General features: G+C 49.7%; 1 protein-coding gene across 6 annotated transcripts in view; it reads right to left on the reverse strand.

Annotated features, from left to right (window-relative positions):
• Positions 1-2,467: 2,467 nt before the first annotated feature.
• Positions 2,468-16,241, reverse strand: part of GIGYF2 (GRB10 interacting GYF protein 2) — a 121,516-nt gene continuing 107,742 nt past the window's right edge. For 5 of the 6 annotated variants that reach the window (XM_012727063.1, XM_012727073.1, XM_012727070.1 and 2 more), the window contains 6 exons: positions 14,059-14,274; positions 13,734-13,939; positions 12,456-12,610; positions 10,783-11,012; positions 8,002-8,149; positions 2,468-4,212 (listed from right to left, as the gene is read on the reverse strand). In XM_012727063.1, coding sequence (XP_012582517.1) covers positions 4,145-4,212; positions 8,002-8,149; positions 10,783-11,012; positions 12,456-12,610; positions 13,734-13,939; positions 14,059-14,274 — 1,023 coding nt within the window. In that variant the 3' untranslated portion in view covers positions 2,468-4,144. The remainder of the gene's footprint in view (positions 4,213-8,001; positions 8,150-10,782; positions 11,013-12,455; positions 12,611-13,733; positions 13,940-14,058; positions 14,275-16,241) is intronic. The other variant, XM_004674192.2, reaches the window with a different exon arrangement.

Raw genomic sequence — 16,241 nt, forward strand, 5'->3', positions numbered from 1 at the left:
TCACGGCACAGGGTCGCTAGGGCTCCCCCAAAGGCCCTCAACGGGAGCCCAGCTGGTGTCCTCTTCGGGAGTGATGGGCAGGCAGCACTGCAGCAGTCACACTGGACCTCGAGCGCCGCGGTCAGGAGGGCGGCATGAGGGCCCGGGCCCAAGCACATGGCCCGCAGGCCAGGAGGAACCCAGGACCCACGTCCCCGGAGAAACCAACTCGTTTGGGTCCTTTTTACTTTGTGTCAGACCTAACACTGCCCTAGGGCCATTTTCAGGCCCATCCCACCCGCGGAGGACGTCAAAGGGGAAGAGCAGTTTCGGCTGGACACAGCTCCGGTTACCTGCGCAGATCATACGGGCTACACTGAGGACACGGGTGGGCTTCAGCAAGCAGCGCCTTCTCCTGGGGCCAGTAGTCTCGAGCGAGCCTGAGGCCCGTGATCGCTACCCACACGCTCCCCGCTCTGCCACCTGCAAAAGGGAGGTGGCGTGTCCCAGGCCCAAGGGCATCGAGCTGGGAAGAGGCCGCCTCTCGCACCCCAGCACCCATAGGCGGGCTTTCCCTGGGTGCGCCCAAGCCGGCTTGTGTCTTCAGTCCTAAAACATTCTCACTGACGGCTCCCTGGAGGGAAACTCCCTATTGAAGGTGCCGGGTTCCCAGCCCAGAGCTGGCACAGGCCCAAATGCCCAGGCTCCCAGGGCCCTGTGAGCACTGCATCTCCCAGGCAGGCAGGACAAAGCCACCCTCCAGGGCTGGGCCTCTGCCTTGGGTGCGAGAGGCCATCGACTCCAGGCCACGTTCCAAGTGGGATCCCGTCTGGTCTGGCTCCGACTCTGGAAAATGCGAGCCAGCTGCCACCAGGCTCTACATCCCGTCTTTGAAGCACTGAAGAGAGCACTTCATCAGTCACACACAAGACTTCTCATCTCTATTAATAATGCAGAAAGGCATTAAAAGGTTTTGACTTCACCTCATCAGGTATGCCTAACAGGACACAGACTACAGCAAACAATGACATTTCATGATAAACTTGATATGAAAAACTTGTGACCAACATTGAACCAAAAAAAGGGTCACGTTGCCCTTAAAATTGTGGTTTCCAGATGCACTGGACTGTGGTGATGGCACACAGGTGATTTGGTGGTGGGAAGCCCACGGGGATGACAACTGAGATGGGAAAAGGCACAAAATGATGCAAACAAAAAGCTATTTTTTTTAAAATTGTGGTTTCCAATAATTTACCGGTGAAATCAAATGTGGGCTGCCTATGTAATTTTCACAAAATAGTTGCCCTCAAAGAATATTTAACGTAATGTCCGAAGTAGCCTTATCCGCCTCACTGAAGCTTCTCTCCCCCCCACATGCCCACTGCAGTGGGCGCGGCTCTCCTCCCAAGCAGGAAGGGGAAAGGCAGAGGCCGTGTCCCCAACTCCACGAGCCTGTCTGGGTCTGCGCAGCTTACAACAGTCACCAAAAAGATGCGAAGTGATTTCTTCGCTTAGGTCAGAAGAGGGGATTCAGCCTTTGCCTGTTTTGGGGGTGGGGGGGGGCCAACTCCACAGAAGCAGCCCACCACTCTGCAGCTACCATCTGGGGAATCCACCAGCCTTCGGCCCAGCTGAGCTCCCAAGGAAGTCAACCATGCGGGAGCGCCACGTGGCCAGCCAACCCGGCCGCCCCAAGATCGCAGCCCCACCGACAGGTGAAGCCCCACCCGGCCGGGCCTTCCCAGTGCCTGACTCAGCGTCACGTGAAGCGGGTGTGGGTGCTGAGGACGATCCTTACCTCGCGCAGCCTCAGCCACAGGAACACCAGCACCCACAGTCTGGGGCAAGTCTCCATCATCACCATCTGGTGGAGGCTTGTTTCAGTCTGAGTTCAAACAACCGTGAACAAACCATGGACAAAGCAAACACTTCACCGGTGAGGCAGCACTGAGAAAAGCTGGAAGGAAGTTTACAGAATGCGATGGAGAACATGGTGGCTGGGAGTGGGGGTGGGCAGAGGAGGTGAGCGAGCCCATGGATGGAGCCAGGCCTGCCCAGCAGCTCCCCAGGCAGAAGCCAGCCTCTGCTTCGGTGAACCGGAGTGCCCGCGGCTGAAGAGGCTCTGCCTTCTCTGGCCGGCCCAAGCCCCCTCGAAGCCGCGTCAGTCACCCCGTGTGCACCCCCGCAAGGAGCGAGCGGCGGGCTGGCTGGGAGGCCCAGGCGGCTGCGGAGGCAGAACCCGGGTCACGTCTGAGGTGGGGGCAGTGCCGGGCCACAGGTCAGCAGAAGGAACAGGCCGAGGAGAGACAGCTGGTCACACTGAGCACATCTGCCTTGACCTCTGTGCTCAGATACAGCCGCCAGTGTCCCCCAGTGGGCCGGGAAGGCCCCGCCACGTGGCGCTCACACGTCTGGGCGTGTCCACGGAGCAGAGAACGCAGCGGCGAGGACCGAGGCGCGCTCAGACAGACCACCACCAGGTTTATTTAAGTTCTTTTTATTTTCCTCCACACTGGCAAAAGTTCCAAGGGAGATTAAAGTTTTGTAAACATTTTAACTATCCCTCTTCCCCACCCCCCACTTTTGAATTTACAAAGCAAAGGAGAGCAGGAGTCCAATTTTTAATGGTTCCCACCTCCTCATGCTATTTGATCCAAAAACTATATACACGTTTGTAGCAGTCTCTGTATAGTTATTGTACATGTCCAGGGGCACGAAGGGACAGGGAGAACGCTGACCCGAGAGAGTAAAAACAGAAACCAAAAATAACCACCCAAACCCAAACTGCTCAGAGCCACGCCAGCCTTCTCCCGGCAACGAGGAGGGTGCGCTGCCCAGGAGCCCCCCGAACCCCAGTGCTTCTCATGGGGATGCTGGCCCATGGCTCCAGACCAAAGTGACTGGCATCCCAGGCGATGGCCGCGGGGCAGGTGAAGGTAGGAAGAAAGCAACTGTCTGTAAGTAGGGCTGAACACGGCTCTCTGATGGGGGGGGAGGGGGCGCGAAGGCCCCGGCCTGAAGCCAGAGCAGGCTTCCCGCTCCCACGCTTCCCAGCCCACCACCCACTGCATTCGCCTGTCTAGTGGTTTCCATGGATGAAGGTGGTCTTAGAGATGGTGAGGTTTTAGAGGTTCTCTTTTCAGAGAAGGCAAGCAAACTGCCATCCTGGAATCTTTGACAAAACCTTCTTGGGGCCACAGCAAGACACACACACAATGCTCTGAGGAACCAGATGAATTTCCGGGCTTTTATCAGAAGCAAAAGTTTATCCCTATCCAAATGAAATTATACAAATTCATACATATGGTAAAGATCCTAGTTGCCTCTTAAACGAGACAGATTTTCAGCAGAAAGGCCCAAAACAAACTGGTCCTAGTCCTCTGAAGTAAAAATATTTATGGGAAAAATCAGTTTTGTAAGAAAGAAAAATCGAGAATAAGTCCCTCTCCCAGGCCACAGGGTTTCCTTTGTCCATCGGGCTGGAGAACACCAGGGAGACATCAGCTCACATGGATCCTTTCTCTGAAAGGACGCTCAGAAAGAACAGGCCAGGTCGTGCACATCAACCAAACCGATCTCACCCACCCCTAAGGGCTGCGGACGCAACCCCAAAGTCAGCAGCGGCTCGTGCCTAGAGGGAGGGCTCTGCCTGCCTCCGCTGGCCACTCTGGCCACGGTCTCTGGGCGTTCTGCTGCTGGCCGATGTCTATTACCATTAACTCTCTTCATGATTGCACCAGTTAGACCCCTGGCCCTTAAAGGGGTACGTGGGGGGTGGGAGGGGGGAGAAGAATATTTTTAAAAAGAAAGAAAAAAGTGACAAGAGGAAGTAAATTGCTATTGGCAGAGCCCAACACACTTTCTGGGAGACAGCAGATGAAATCAGGGCACAGTGAACACGTGCTGCCCAAAGTCAGCTTGTTGGGGGGTGAGCCCAACTGCCACCCCCGAGAGGAGAGTCTGGCCCACTCGTCTACCGTCTGAGGTGCCCACCAGCAAAATGGCCTCAAGGACCCTGGACACAAGGGCTAGAAGGAAAAGCCTGAGATGATGGTTCTGTGATTTGCTGCGGAGATAAGAGAGGAAATGTGAGGAGGTGTTGCGCCCAAAGGTGGAGAGTCCGCGGTCAGCAGAGGAGCGGGCGGGCCAGTCCACTGGCGGGGGCTCAGTAGTCATCCAAAGTCTCGATCTCACCCATATTGAGCCGCTCTGATGAGGCGTTGACTGAAAACCCTGCAGGAAAAGATTGGCAATGAGTCACGGCACCCAGACGCCACGCAGCTCCAACCCCAGGTGGGGGCTCTACCCCGTCTCTGGCCTCAGGGCAGGTCACAGGGACACTAAAGGGAGGGACAAGAGAGAAGGGTGAAGGCCAGAGCGGTGATCTTCCTGCCCTTCCTTTCTGAATTTGTTTTGGTTCTTAAGAGTTCTGGTGTAAATTAAGTCGGAGGTGGGAGGGAAAAAAACCTTCCATCAACGGCTTAAAAAGGACCGAAAACTATCACCTTATAGAATCCTGAGAGGAACTTAGGTCTAAGTGTGTGTTCAGGCCAGAATGGTGGGGGCCAGGGGAGTGCTTCAGAAGGGGCACCTTAAAAGAAAGGCAGGTGGGGGAGAGCAGAAACTCCGCGCTGTGGCGAGTCACAGCGAGTCGGCGGCGGGGTACGCTCAGGCAGCCCCACTTGCTCCTGGGAATGCGTCCCTGCTTGCGTCAGACGCCATATGAGAGTTCTGGCCAGAGCTTTTGCTGTCTGGAGCAGGTCTGAGGACCACAGGCGTTGATCACCTGTCTGCCACACAGCAGTACAGCACAAAAAGATGAAAGTCTCTTCTTGAATGCAGTCTGCTGAGGAGACTGAGCGCCACCGGCAGCGAAGGTGAACCGAGTGGGTTCTGTTTTAGCAACAGCAGCACTAACTTCTGCACTGTCAGCAGCACGCAGCACTCACAACTACCTGCCGTTAGCCACATGTGTGGAGCTTCTCAATAAAGGCCATAGTCAGAGACTGATTAAAAGAAGGAAATCATTAATAGTGCCTGCCTCTTTCTGGGAGGAACTCCCCAAAAGCTTTCAGTTCATCCACCCTAAATAAAATCTCGGACTGTTTTAGCTGCTATTTGAACATTCAAAAGTAAACAGGCAATGTTTCCCAGTCTAAAAGGGGCATTGATAGTGAGTTTTCATCCCTCCATTTTGTTCTTTAATTTTCAAGGTTTCAAAGACACATTTTAAAGTACTACTACTAATAAGCAAAAATGCTTCACATTAATAAAAACAAGTTAATTATACTCTTGACTCAAAAGCAGCAGGACCTGACAAGGAACATGCCTCCTTGCTAGGGACTGTGGTACAAGCCGCTTCCGAAGCCCAGCCCTGGGAGAGGCGAGGGCGCCGCAGTCCCGCCTGAGCTCTCTCTACCCACCTACAGCGCTCCCAAAATCCACAACGTCTTTCCCTGAAAATAATGAAAGGCTTAGTGTTCATTTTAAAATAACGGCTTAATTATGTAAATATAAAAACCTAAAGCCCCAAAAAGTCTATGAAAAGAGCTATTACTCTATCCTGAGGCAGGTTTTATTTTCACTTCACAAATAACAACAGACTAAATGTGACAAAAACAGCGAGCTGCGTTTAATAGAAGTAGAAATTAATAAAAACAAACCACATTAATTTCAATCAGGCAAAGACAGGAATAAAAAACCTGGGGCAAAAAATTACTCATAATGTTGACTCCTGAGCTAAGCTTTAGCAGACACAGTCTCCCTTAACTGTCCTTAACAGCTCAAGGTGGAGGGGTGTGCTTAAGTAAAAGCACCGGGCTTTCCGAAGGACAGTAAAGCCTCACAGAGGCAGCACGTTTGGTTCAAACAAATGACCGTGTCCGGCAGGCCCAGCGAGCCCGGGGAGACGGCTGGGCCGGAGCACACAGCCCACCCTCGCAGGCTGGGTCACCGTGGCAAGTGTGAGGCTGCAGCCACGCCAGTGCCCAGCGACGGGCGAGAGGAGACGGCAGCAGCCGGGCTCCCTCGGCGCGTCTGTGCAGGAGCAAAGTCCTTCTGGTCAAGGGCTGCTTGTCAAAAGTTGCCTTTGGGCCAAACTAGAAACTGTTTTCCCACTCTGTACGCAAACCCCTAACTGATGGGTATTTAAAATTTTTTTCAATCTGCAAATCAAAAAGGCACACAGAGCAAAACTGGAAAATAGAAAATGGTAGGTAAGATGCAGACACAGCAGCTGTCAGAGGAAGGTTCCCCTGACAAGTAACTGCCACTAAGCTGTCCAAGAGCCGACGCGGGTGAGTTTCTTCAATATCTTCTTGAGCAGATTTACGTACCTTTTTTTTTTTTTAACAATATAATAGCTTATTTTTCCATCATTTTGTGCATTTTTCCATCACCAAGTCACCCTGTGCCATCACCACAGTCCAGTGCACTTCCCCCCTCCACCCCCAGTTTTTTGATCCCATTCCCCACTTGGCCCCCGTAAAATGTCTCTGGTCTATAGCTGTTTTTTACTTACCTTTTATTTATTTATTTTTTTTCCTTCCCCTTCAAGATGCCTTCCCTAAACCCCTTCCTAGAATAACCTGCCTCTTGTTGCCCTGAAAGGAGACTTTAGGTCCCTTCCTTTCCAGCTCTGTTAACAGGAGATGGGGTCAGATCAAATACCGAATACAGAGCACGTTACCTCACGTCAGAGGCCTCATCTTCCCCGACCACCTGCCTACAACTAGAATTTAAGGGACATTTTAAAATCTATATTCACCTATTTTCTGCCCAAAGTAGATACATTTTTGACTGTTCCATCCGTCCGTGACATAAATTCCGAGAGGCAGAGCGGACGGTTCACCGCTCTCTGGCCCCGGAGCGGGTGCGCGGGTGCGTGGGCGCCACGCGCCACCCCCCATGGGAGGGTTCTGTTAGCGGCACTTTGTGCTGCCCTGGACAGGAGGCCTCTGCCGCGAGCACAGAGCCACCAGGCGCAGCATCGGGCTCCAGCCCAGCCCCGGACCATCGGCTCCCACTGAGCGTCCCCCCCACACCGGCACTGACTCGGCTCCCTGCGCCAGCGCCGCCCTAATGCTGCAGCTCATGGAACTCCGCCTCACCTCTGCCACTGAAACTACCCCCGGCCACCGTCTCTTTCCCAGGTCCACGCCGTGCCCGAGTGGCCTGGCTCCCGGCTGGGCCAACGTGATCATTCTATTCCGACAGCGGGTTTTACAACGGCCCATGTGACACCCACACACAAAAGTTGTTTTAATCCCATCACTGTCTGTGAGGCTGTCAGGCCACTCTAAGGAGTACATGCAACTGAGTGGCTTACAAACATCTCTCCGATCTAGAAGCACCAGTCCCTCTCCTTCTAGCCAGTCTTTCAGAACGCCAGTTCAGCTGTACCCCTCTTCCAATGAAGCTGCTCATCATGAACACAATGGTTCTCAATGCTGAACAAAAAGAGCTGCTACCATGCAGATGGAAAGAAAACTGGCCTGCCGGAAAAGCAGCGCCCACTGGGCAGCCATGTGACTCGGGAAATGTTCTAGGCCGCGAGCCTGGGCTCGCTCCCTAGTGAAACTGGAGCAACCAATGCAGAGTGATCCTAAGGGTCACATGACACACACAAAGGAAAGTAGCAAGTATTCGTTCTTTTCTTTCAATGCCTGACTGGATTTATAGTCTGCTTCCACATATAACCAGCATGTAGTATTTTACGCAACTTTTACTATTCTCCCTTAGCATTTTCTGTCAACAAAACTGAAAGGGTTTCTAGGGAAGCTCATATTCAGTGTGAGACACGGCCTTAACGTTTGAAACACCACCAGAAGTTGCTGTTACTTTTCTTATTCCTCATAGCACACAGAGCCCAGCTCTTGTGCTGATGACTTATTCTGAACAGGATAAAGAGACTATGGCCGTATAAGGAATATTCCCCTCTAGGATAAACCTCCCATGACGGGCTTACGCACAACAACTGCTGTACCTGCCCTCCCCTCCCCTCAAGTGGAGGCCTGTACCCACCTAGCAAGCTGGGGTCTGCTCGGACCATCTTCTGCTTTTTCTTCTTCTTGCCACTTTGCACAGCCTCAAAGTTGGATTGTTGGTTGTTGCTTTGATTGGTCTGAAATACTGAATGGAGTGCACTGTGGTTCATCCCCCACACAGAGTCCTGTGAAACAAGATGGCGCAATTGAGGTCACACGCAGAAGGCCCAGCCCAGCCTAGACAGACGGTTCATGTGCCCTTACCTTGTTGATGTGTTTAACACAGAAAGCCCGTCAGGATCCTGGTAATAGTGAAACTACGACAGCCACCGAACCCCTCCCACACACATCATCTGCTTAGATGCCCATCTCAGCTCTGTGCCTCCAAGGGCTGCCCACGTGCAGCGCAGCACACTCTGGCACAAACACGTCTGCCAGCCCAGGAGTGCAAATACACTGCAACTCTTCGTTCACACTGCTTGGTTCAACATCATCTCATTATAAGGTTGATGAGAAGAAAAGAAAAAGATTTCCGGCAGGAGCGTCTGTCCGCGTGGAGCTGACGCAGCTCTCCACACTGTGTGAGAGATGTGCACGAGATTCTGTCCCAGTCTGAATGAGTGTGAGTGCAAGAGAGACTGCACACCCTCGCGCCCTGGGACGGCAGGGGACTGCTCAGGGCTGGCTCCTGCTGAGGTGAAAGGGGGCTGGAAAGCGAATGGACGAATGTTGGAAGGCTTAACTGAGGAGTCTGAGGATGTTTTTTTGGACCCATGTATGCTGTAGGAACATGTAACTCTTGTTTTTATCAAGTAGCCTTTGGTAAACCTGGCTCCATTATATCCTACTTCACTGACAGTTTCTAAGAACCCATCAAAGACGTTAGGCGGGGACTTCCCGTACAGCAAATAATCACACATCACTCTGTGTGCCGACAGCTCATAACGCTCGCCTACCCAGAGCACACGAGTCCTGGGCCCTGAGGCCGGGCGGCAGGATGCACAGTGCCTAGCAGCACGTCATCGAATACAAGGAATGAAAGTTCTTTATCCCTGGCAGCAATCTCAGAAGGGGTCTGGCGGCACAATATTAGCCGTAACCTCCTGAATGATTAAGCGGCAAGCCTACCGACACCCACACTACTGCCATGAGCCAGTGCAGGCCTGGTATGGGTGTGGTGGAGTGCAGGCGGCACAGTGCAAGGACAAGTGAAGTCACCCTCCAGCACACGCACACCCCACCCTCCACCCTTCCACTGCGGCCCAGAGATGGCCACTTCACAAACATGACATGGCTTGTGCATTGCTCCATGCCGTCTGCTGCTGTGAATCCTTAGAATATTTTTCCTAAAATATTTTTTAGGATTTTAGGGAAAAAACATTTTCAAAAGAATCTCCATGTTTTTGTCTTTCATACTCCTCAGTCGACCCTCACCCCCCAGCAAATGGTCTTTAAGTGCCACCTTGTACCCCTCCCCCAGCTAATCTACCCCAGAAACGTTGCCTGTGACAGACACACACTCTCTCTCTCTGGTACACAAATCATGGGATTAAAGAACAGGAATGTTCTGAAGCTTCTCAATGAGTAGCGCCGTGTTTCCGAAAACTTGCACAATCGAGCCTTGCTACTCCCATACCCCATGTTTCGGGGCTCTGCTTACTGCACATTCACGTGGTGAGAGGGAAGAAGGCTGAACTGGCCTAGCTGAGGGAGAACAGCCTCACCCTTCATGATGCAGAAATCCATTTTGGGGGTTGACTTACTGTGATGTTTTCCACATTTTTGTGCTTTGGGGGATAATTTCATTGTTTTAAACTGGCCCAAGAATTAAGGGGTCTATGTTCCTAAGCACAGATGGCTGTGACCTATGTTATGGAGAAGACACTGCTGCCCATGAGTTCAATATACCAAAGAAACGCATCTTTATAAACACACACACACACACACACACACACACGGAATGAGATTACGTGTTAACTGACTAAAAAATATTGTGAGACAGGGGTACATAGGACCCTAACCCTTTATTTTCCTAAAGAGCAATGGCTCAGTGTTTGCTGATTCAGCATTTTCTAGTGGCGACTACAGACCACACCCATCAAAATGTCCAGAACTGATGGCGCCTTGGGCCTTCCCGTTAGCAGTGGATGGAATGCCTGGTGTGCAGCGGTGTTTCCAGCAGGGTGCAGGGTGCAGCGGTTACTGAGCACTGGAGACTTCATTGCTTCCAGCTATTCAAAGTCAAATTTATGGGTTGGGAGCAAGTTGGCACTTATAATTTGACTGAGGCAATATATGAGCCAAGACAGACAGGGCTAGTGTGCCCACAGAGAATGAGCAGCTGTATTTGCTACTTGGAAAGTTCACCAAGGCCTCTGGGCATGTAATATGAAAATATCAGATCTGGGCCCTCCCTGGTGGCGCAGCGGGTTAAAGCACAGCACTGAGAAGCTAAGGCCACTTCGCATGAGTTCAATCCCCGCCTGCCCTGGAGGAGATCCACATGGCGCGGCAGACTTCTCCTGACCCGCCCGCTGCTCCCCTCGGCAGTGGACTTTATCCATCTGCCTGTTCTGCTCCCCACTCTGCCCCTGGTGAAGCCTCTCACCCTCCACATCTCTGGCCTGTACCTCAGTTCTGTATGGATAAATAAATCTTTCAAAAAAAAAAAGAAGATATCAGATCTACCACATTATTAAACAGCTCTGGTCCTCCAGTGGACGAAAACGAAACCTCTGCCTTAACCTGCAGGTATCCTGGCTGCCCAACCCTCAGGTATTCAAGCTCAGGGCGCTGCACTCTCTCTGCTGCCTCCTACCTGCTGCTGCTGCTGCTGCTGCTGCTGTTGCTGCTGCTGCTGCTGTTGTTGTTGTTGCTGCTGCTGCTGCTGCTGCTGCTGCCTCTGGTTGGCTTTCTGTTTGGCACGGCGCTCAAGGAACTGCTTGGCAAACTCCTTGGCCTCAGAGGTATCCCCTAAATAGGCCCTAATATAATCATGGACCTCATAAGGAGATTCTACTTCTTTCAGGAAAGAAACAAATGTGGGAACTGCAAGATGAGAAGAGAAGACATTAAAGTAACAACGAAATCACATACAAAGACACTCAGTTCCAGTTTTTAATATACGGCCACACCTAACACAGATATTAGTGATGGAAACTGGAAAGGCACACAGCTAGTGTGCTACAAATTCTTTAACTACTCTGTAGAGATGAAAAATCCCACTGTGACTGCAATGCTCAAAGCTGAGAGCACCTAGGGCCCAACACAGGCAGATCACACGCATTTATTCTCACTAAGCATTATGCTGGTAGAAACTAAATGTTAATTGGGAAAAAATTGCTTGCCCAAGACAGAAATAATTAAGGGATTCATTCTTTCTTTTCCTAAATTGAACCAGCACTTATTAAGTGTTAGGATACACTTCACTGAAATACCATGTGTTTAGAAATCAAATGAAGCGCACACGCAGTGTGGTGTCTGAGAAGAGCAAAAGTGTCAGCGTTAGACAGACATGGGTTTAAAGCCTGACTCTGAAATCTGCTGGCTGTGTGACCTTGCTGAGTTCCTTGACCATTCTGAGCCTCCATTCCCTGATTTATAAAATGGGGTGACATCACATACACAGCAAAGGTGTATGATTGCTTTACTGTTGAGAAAGTAAAAGGAACTGGGACAGCACATTCATCCCTAGAAGTGCCTAGCACATGGCATGTGCTTAATGGATGGTAGTCACTACTGTTGTTTGCTAGTGTTTTCTCTGGCTCTTTCAGCAGACATTGCTATAATGCTGCAAAGGAATCCTTCAATTCACCCACTGCTCTGGTTTTCAAAGATTGCCAGTTTGAAATGTGACATTAGATGGGGGCCAGTTCAGCTCAATTAGGAGATCCCTCCCACACCAACCTGACCAGCCTCTATTCAAATATTTGGGGGTGGGGTAGGCTCACTCCCTCACTAAGGCAGCTAACTCCCTTTGTGACCAGCTAACAGCTGCTGTCGCATGGCACTGAAAACGTCCCCTTCCACAGTGGTCGGTTTGCCCTGATTTTATGCTGTCACATGGTTTCCGTCCCGCCCCAAAGGCAGGAAGGGAAATATCTCACATCACCTCAGGCTTCTCTAGCCCAAGCTGACCTCTGGACCCACCACGATAACTGCCACCTTCCTTTAGACTTGGTCCAGCTAGCACTGTCCCCCCGAGTGAGCAGTATGGGACTATGACCTCCTCTGTCCTGTGCATCATGAAGCCGCCTGCAACAGCATTTACTTTAGCAACGACTGATGGCCTGTTGTGGCACAGCATTACCGGACCTTGTCACAAGCAACACCACGATCCTAAGGAGTCAAGCTCTTGACCAGCTGCTGCGGGACTGGGCCTCCGTCAGATTTCACCTCCTAAGGTCTGCCCCATAATTCCAATTTGCCAGCCTCTTTGCGGACGGTCCTGCTCTGCCATCCCACATGCTGGGAGCCCTCCCCAATTCTTACCATCCAAGTTATTTGCCGTATTAAGGGCATGAAGCATCTGTTCACACCATTGGGTAAATCCATCTTGGGCTTTATTTACTCCCTGAAAGAGCTTCAGCAACTTTTCTTCTTCTTCTACTTTCTTATTCTGCCGGTTAGACACACCTACAGATTTACTAAAGCAAAACAATAGGGCGATATTATATTCCCAGAAACTGTTACTATATGATTATACTAAAACACCATAAAGAGATAATGTCTTGGCATCACTGGATGGTTGTCCAGTAATCCAATGCTTGGCTCCAAAAAAGAAAAAAAATTTCAAATATTTGGATTTGAGAGATTATTCAATAGCCCCTTAAAATCTAACCTCAGCTACGCCATTCCAGTTCTGAATTCAAGACTTCTTTTCAGAGAAATGGTTAAATTTTTTCTATGTGTCCTTCAGTAAGTCTTTAAATTTTGCTAAGCCTCAGTTTCCTCATCTGCAAAATGGTGCTCATATCTCTTTGGGTCACCACAAAGAGAGCTCTTGGGCACAAGGCCTGGGCGCAATGCCAGGCAAGGCGCTCCACAGCTCATGGGCACTCAGCATCCTGCTCGGAATCTGCTTGGCCCTCAATCAAGAAGAAAACAACCTGACAACACTACCATGTATTAAGGGAATTACTATGTGCCAGGCACTTTACTAGCTACTTCCACGGATTATTTACTCTCACAACCACACCCATGAAGCTGCTGTCATCTTCATTTTACAGATGAGGGAACTGAGGCTCAAAGAGGTTCCCTCTTGCCCAAGGTCACACAGCTAATGAGTGGTAGTGCTGGGAATTGTGTTCAGAATATTCAACACTAAAACCCATGCTCACTTAACAACACTGTATACTGGCTGAGCAAAGAAAGATGAAGGTGAAATGCAATTTATCATACAAATAAACAGGCTGCAGGTCATTACAGAGGTGTTTATAATACTCATTACAGTATAAAGTAACCTATAAACTCAGGAACAAGCACTAAGTTAAGATCTAAGGACTACTTTAGAGGAATGCTCAACAACAGACACATCGTTTCCCTAACAGTTACTAAGCGGTCACTATGTGACAGGTAAGGAGAGGTGCCGAGCAGGAGACACCCCTTCTAATGATACAGATGTGCTTCCGCAGGGAAGAAGGCAATCGTCAGTCTGTGACTTCGCGTGTTTACACACAGATCAAAATAAACAAGCATCAAACATCTTTTCCAAATGCCCCTCTCCCCAACCCACCAAGGAGCATAAAGTTGATCATCTTTGAACCCTACCTGAGACTGGCGTTGTTCTTATTTTTATTTGTTGAATTCCTAGGTCCCACCTCTTTGGCTGCGTCATCCCAGAATCCCATGTTGGAATTTTTAGTGTCGGCATTACTCCAGATGCTACTGACTAGGTCAGATGCCCACTGGTTGGGGGGACCAGTATTTATAGAGCCCCAAACAGAATTCCCAATGCTGGTATGCAGGTTGGAATGCTGTTAAAGAAAAAGAAACAAGTGATCAGGGTTAACAGCACAAGGATGAGGAGAGCCCGCCAAGTCGGCGAAGAGGGCTGTGGAGAGCAGCGGACAGGGAGGCTCAGGGGGACGCCCACCGCGTTACTCCGGGCTCGGCTCGGCTGCTGGTGCTGCTGCTGGTGTTGCTGCTGCTGCTGCTTCTGCATCTGCCTGGCTTCTTCCTGTTGTATCTCCAGAAGAGACTTTGTAGTACCTGCGGGTTTGCTGACATTGCCCCAACCCGAGAGCTTCTGCTGCTGCTGCTGCTGCTGCTGCTGGAGAGCTTTCATCAGTTCCCTCTGCTGGCGCCTTTGCTGTTGCACAGAAACAGAAGCTAAGTCAGAACTCCGGTTTTTAAGACGTTAGCAATATCCAGTGTGCTAAACAGAAAACAAACACACAGCACATTTCTCTAAAATTAATACCCGACAGAGTTAACTTCTTGGCTGCCAATAAAGATGTAAACTGCCACAAGATTAAGAAAAGAATTTAAAAATGCAGAATTAATCTTTAAAATTAAGCAAGGCTCTTGCGTAAACACAGAGATGGTGTACATGTGTACAGTGTTACTTCCTAAAGCCCTACCAAGATGACAGAACACATACATACATGTGTGCACGTAATTTTACATATTACACGCGCACGTGTGTGTGTGTGTGTGTGTGTGTGTGTGTACACATACAAGCATAAACCCAGTAAGAACAAAGAAAACAGATTTTAACAGTTGGAAAAAAACAATACTAATAGTCAAATGTAATAGACCCAGTAAGTGGAAGCCTAAGTAAAGAAAGCTCAGAAACTGGTAAATTCATACAGAAAGTTCAGGTATTAATGGTGTGGGGACCTCAGTCAGAAGACAAGTAGCTGAAATTCCAGAAAAATCAGAGCAAGACCCCAGACTGCCTCCCTCGCCCATGCAGCTCAGTGGCTCTCTCTCTCCCCGGCAGAAAATTAAAGCTTTCTTCCTTAACGGAGCTGAGTCAGACCGGTCGTCTACTCTACGAGGAGAAGGCAGATACACCGATATGGGGGCTCCCCGCCAGGGACTGCTGTGTCCAGTCCACCAGATGCTTTTCAGTGCCTTACTACTAAATATGAATGAACAGTCCAGAAGCAATAAATACTGGGCGTAATAAGCTTCTAAGATGAAAGCCAGAGACCAAATCAAACAAAATGCAGTAGAAACAAACAAGACAGGGAGAACAGGAGCTAGATTTTTTAAAAAGTCATTAGTAAGTAGTAGTTAGGGTTGGCTGCAGCTTTGATGAAAGAATAAGAGGCTATATGAGGAGACACTGAGAACAAAATAAGGACTCAGAGAAACTGGAGATGGTATACATAAGGCTTCTAATAAGATGGAGGAAATAACCCACGTCAAAAAGGAATGAAAAGATGGAAAGAGGAAATAGGAGAGAAAATATGAGAACCCAAACTCAGTCTGGAAGGGTGGCCCGGATGAGACAACGACAGGGAAGGAACCAGGAGCTGTGTCGTGGCCTGTCCAGCCCAGCACTGGCTGAGGACCCAGGAAGGTCGCTCCGCGAGTCTGAGAGGGATAGAGTGAGAGAATGAAATCGAATTATCTTCAGCTCCCTGTGTAGGAATACCTACTGAGCGGTCTTTGGTACCTCTTTGAAGAGTACAAGACACCTGAATAATAGTTCAAAGAAAATTAATCACATAAAAATATAATGAAGTGATTACGAACTTGTAACGGACATATAAGGACCATAATTAATACTTTCTTATTCAGCAGATATCAAAATTATTGGAATGATTTCTAGCCCCAAAGGCAGAAGATACATTGTTCTGCATCAGTTTGTTGATAACCTTTTAGAAAACTGATTTCAGCAAGTTTAGTCTCTCTTGTTTTTAAAGAGAGTGGGGGAAAAAGGGCAATTTTTAAGGTGAAGAGCCTTTTTAACCTACTGGTGAGCCACCCACCCAGATCCAAAACTTGCATTCTTTAACAAATCAACTGCTCTGCTCAAATCATATCCAGAAAAGGCTCCTTCTTCAGAACTGCCACCTCACGCTCCTTCTCAGAGAAGCCTTCCCAGAAAGCCTCACATAAGTTAGGTGACCACAGACTACCACCACCAAAACACCCAACTCCTACCTCCTTTCCAGTTACTTTTCTCTCTCTGGCATTTAACACCTTCTGATATACCACATATATACACTGATTTTTGCTATCTATCTCCTTTCAACCACAGGGTAAGTTATAGGAGAGCTGAGCGTTTTGTCTGTCTGACACTTAGCAAGCACCTCCTAGGCAAGC

This window comes from Condylura cristata, unplaced genomic scaffold (genome assembly GCF_000260355.1).
Source record: "Condylura cristata isolate star-nosed mole 26May11 unplaced genomic scaffold, ConCri1.0 scaffold00002, whole genome shotgun sequence".
Lineage (NCBI taxonomy): Eukaryota > Metazoa > Chordata > Mammalia > Eulipotyphla > Talpidae > Condylura > Condylura cristata.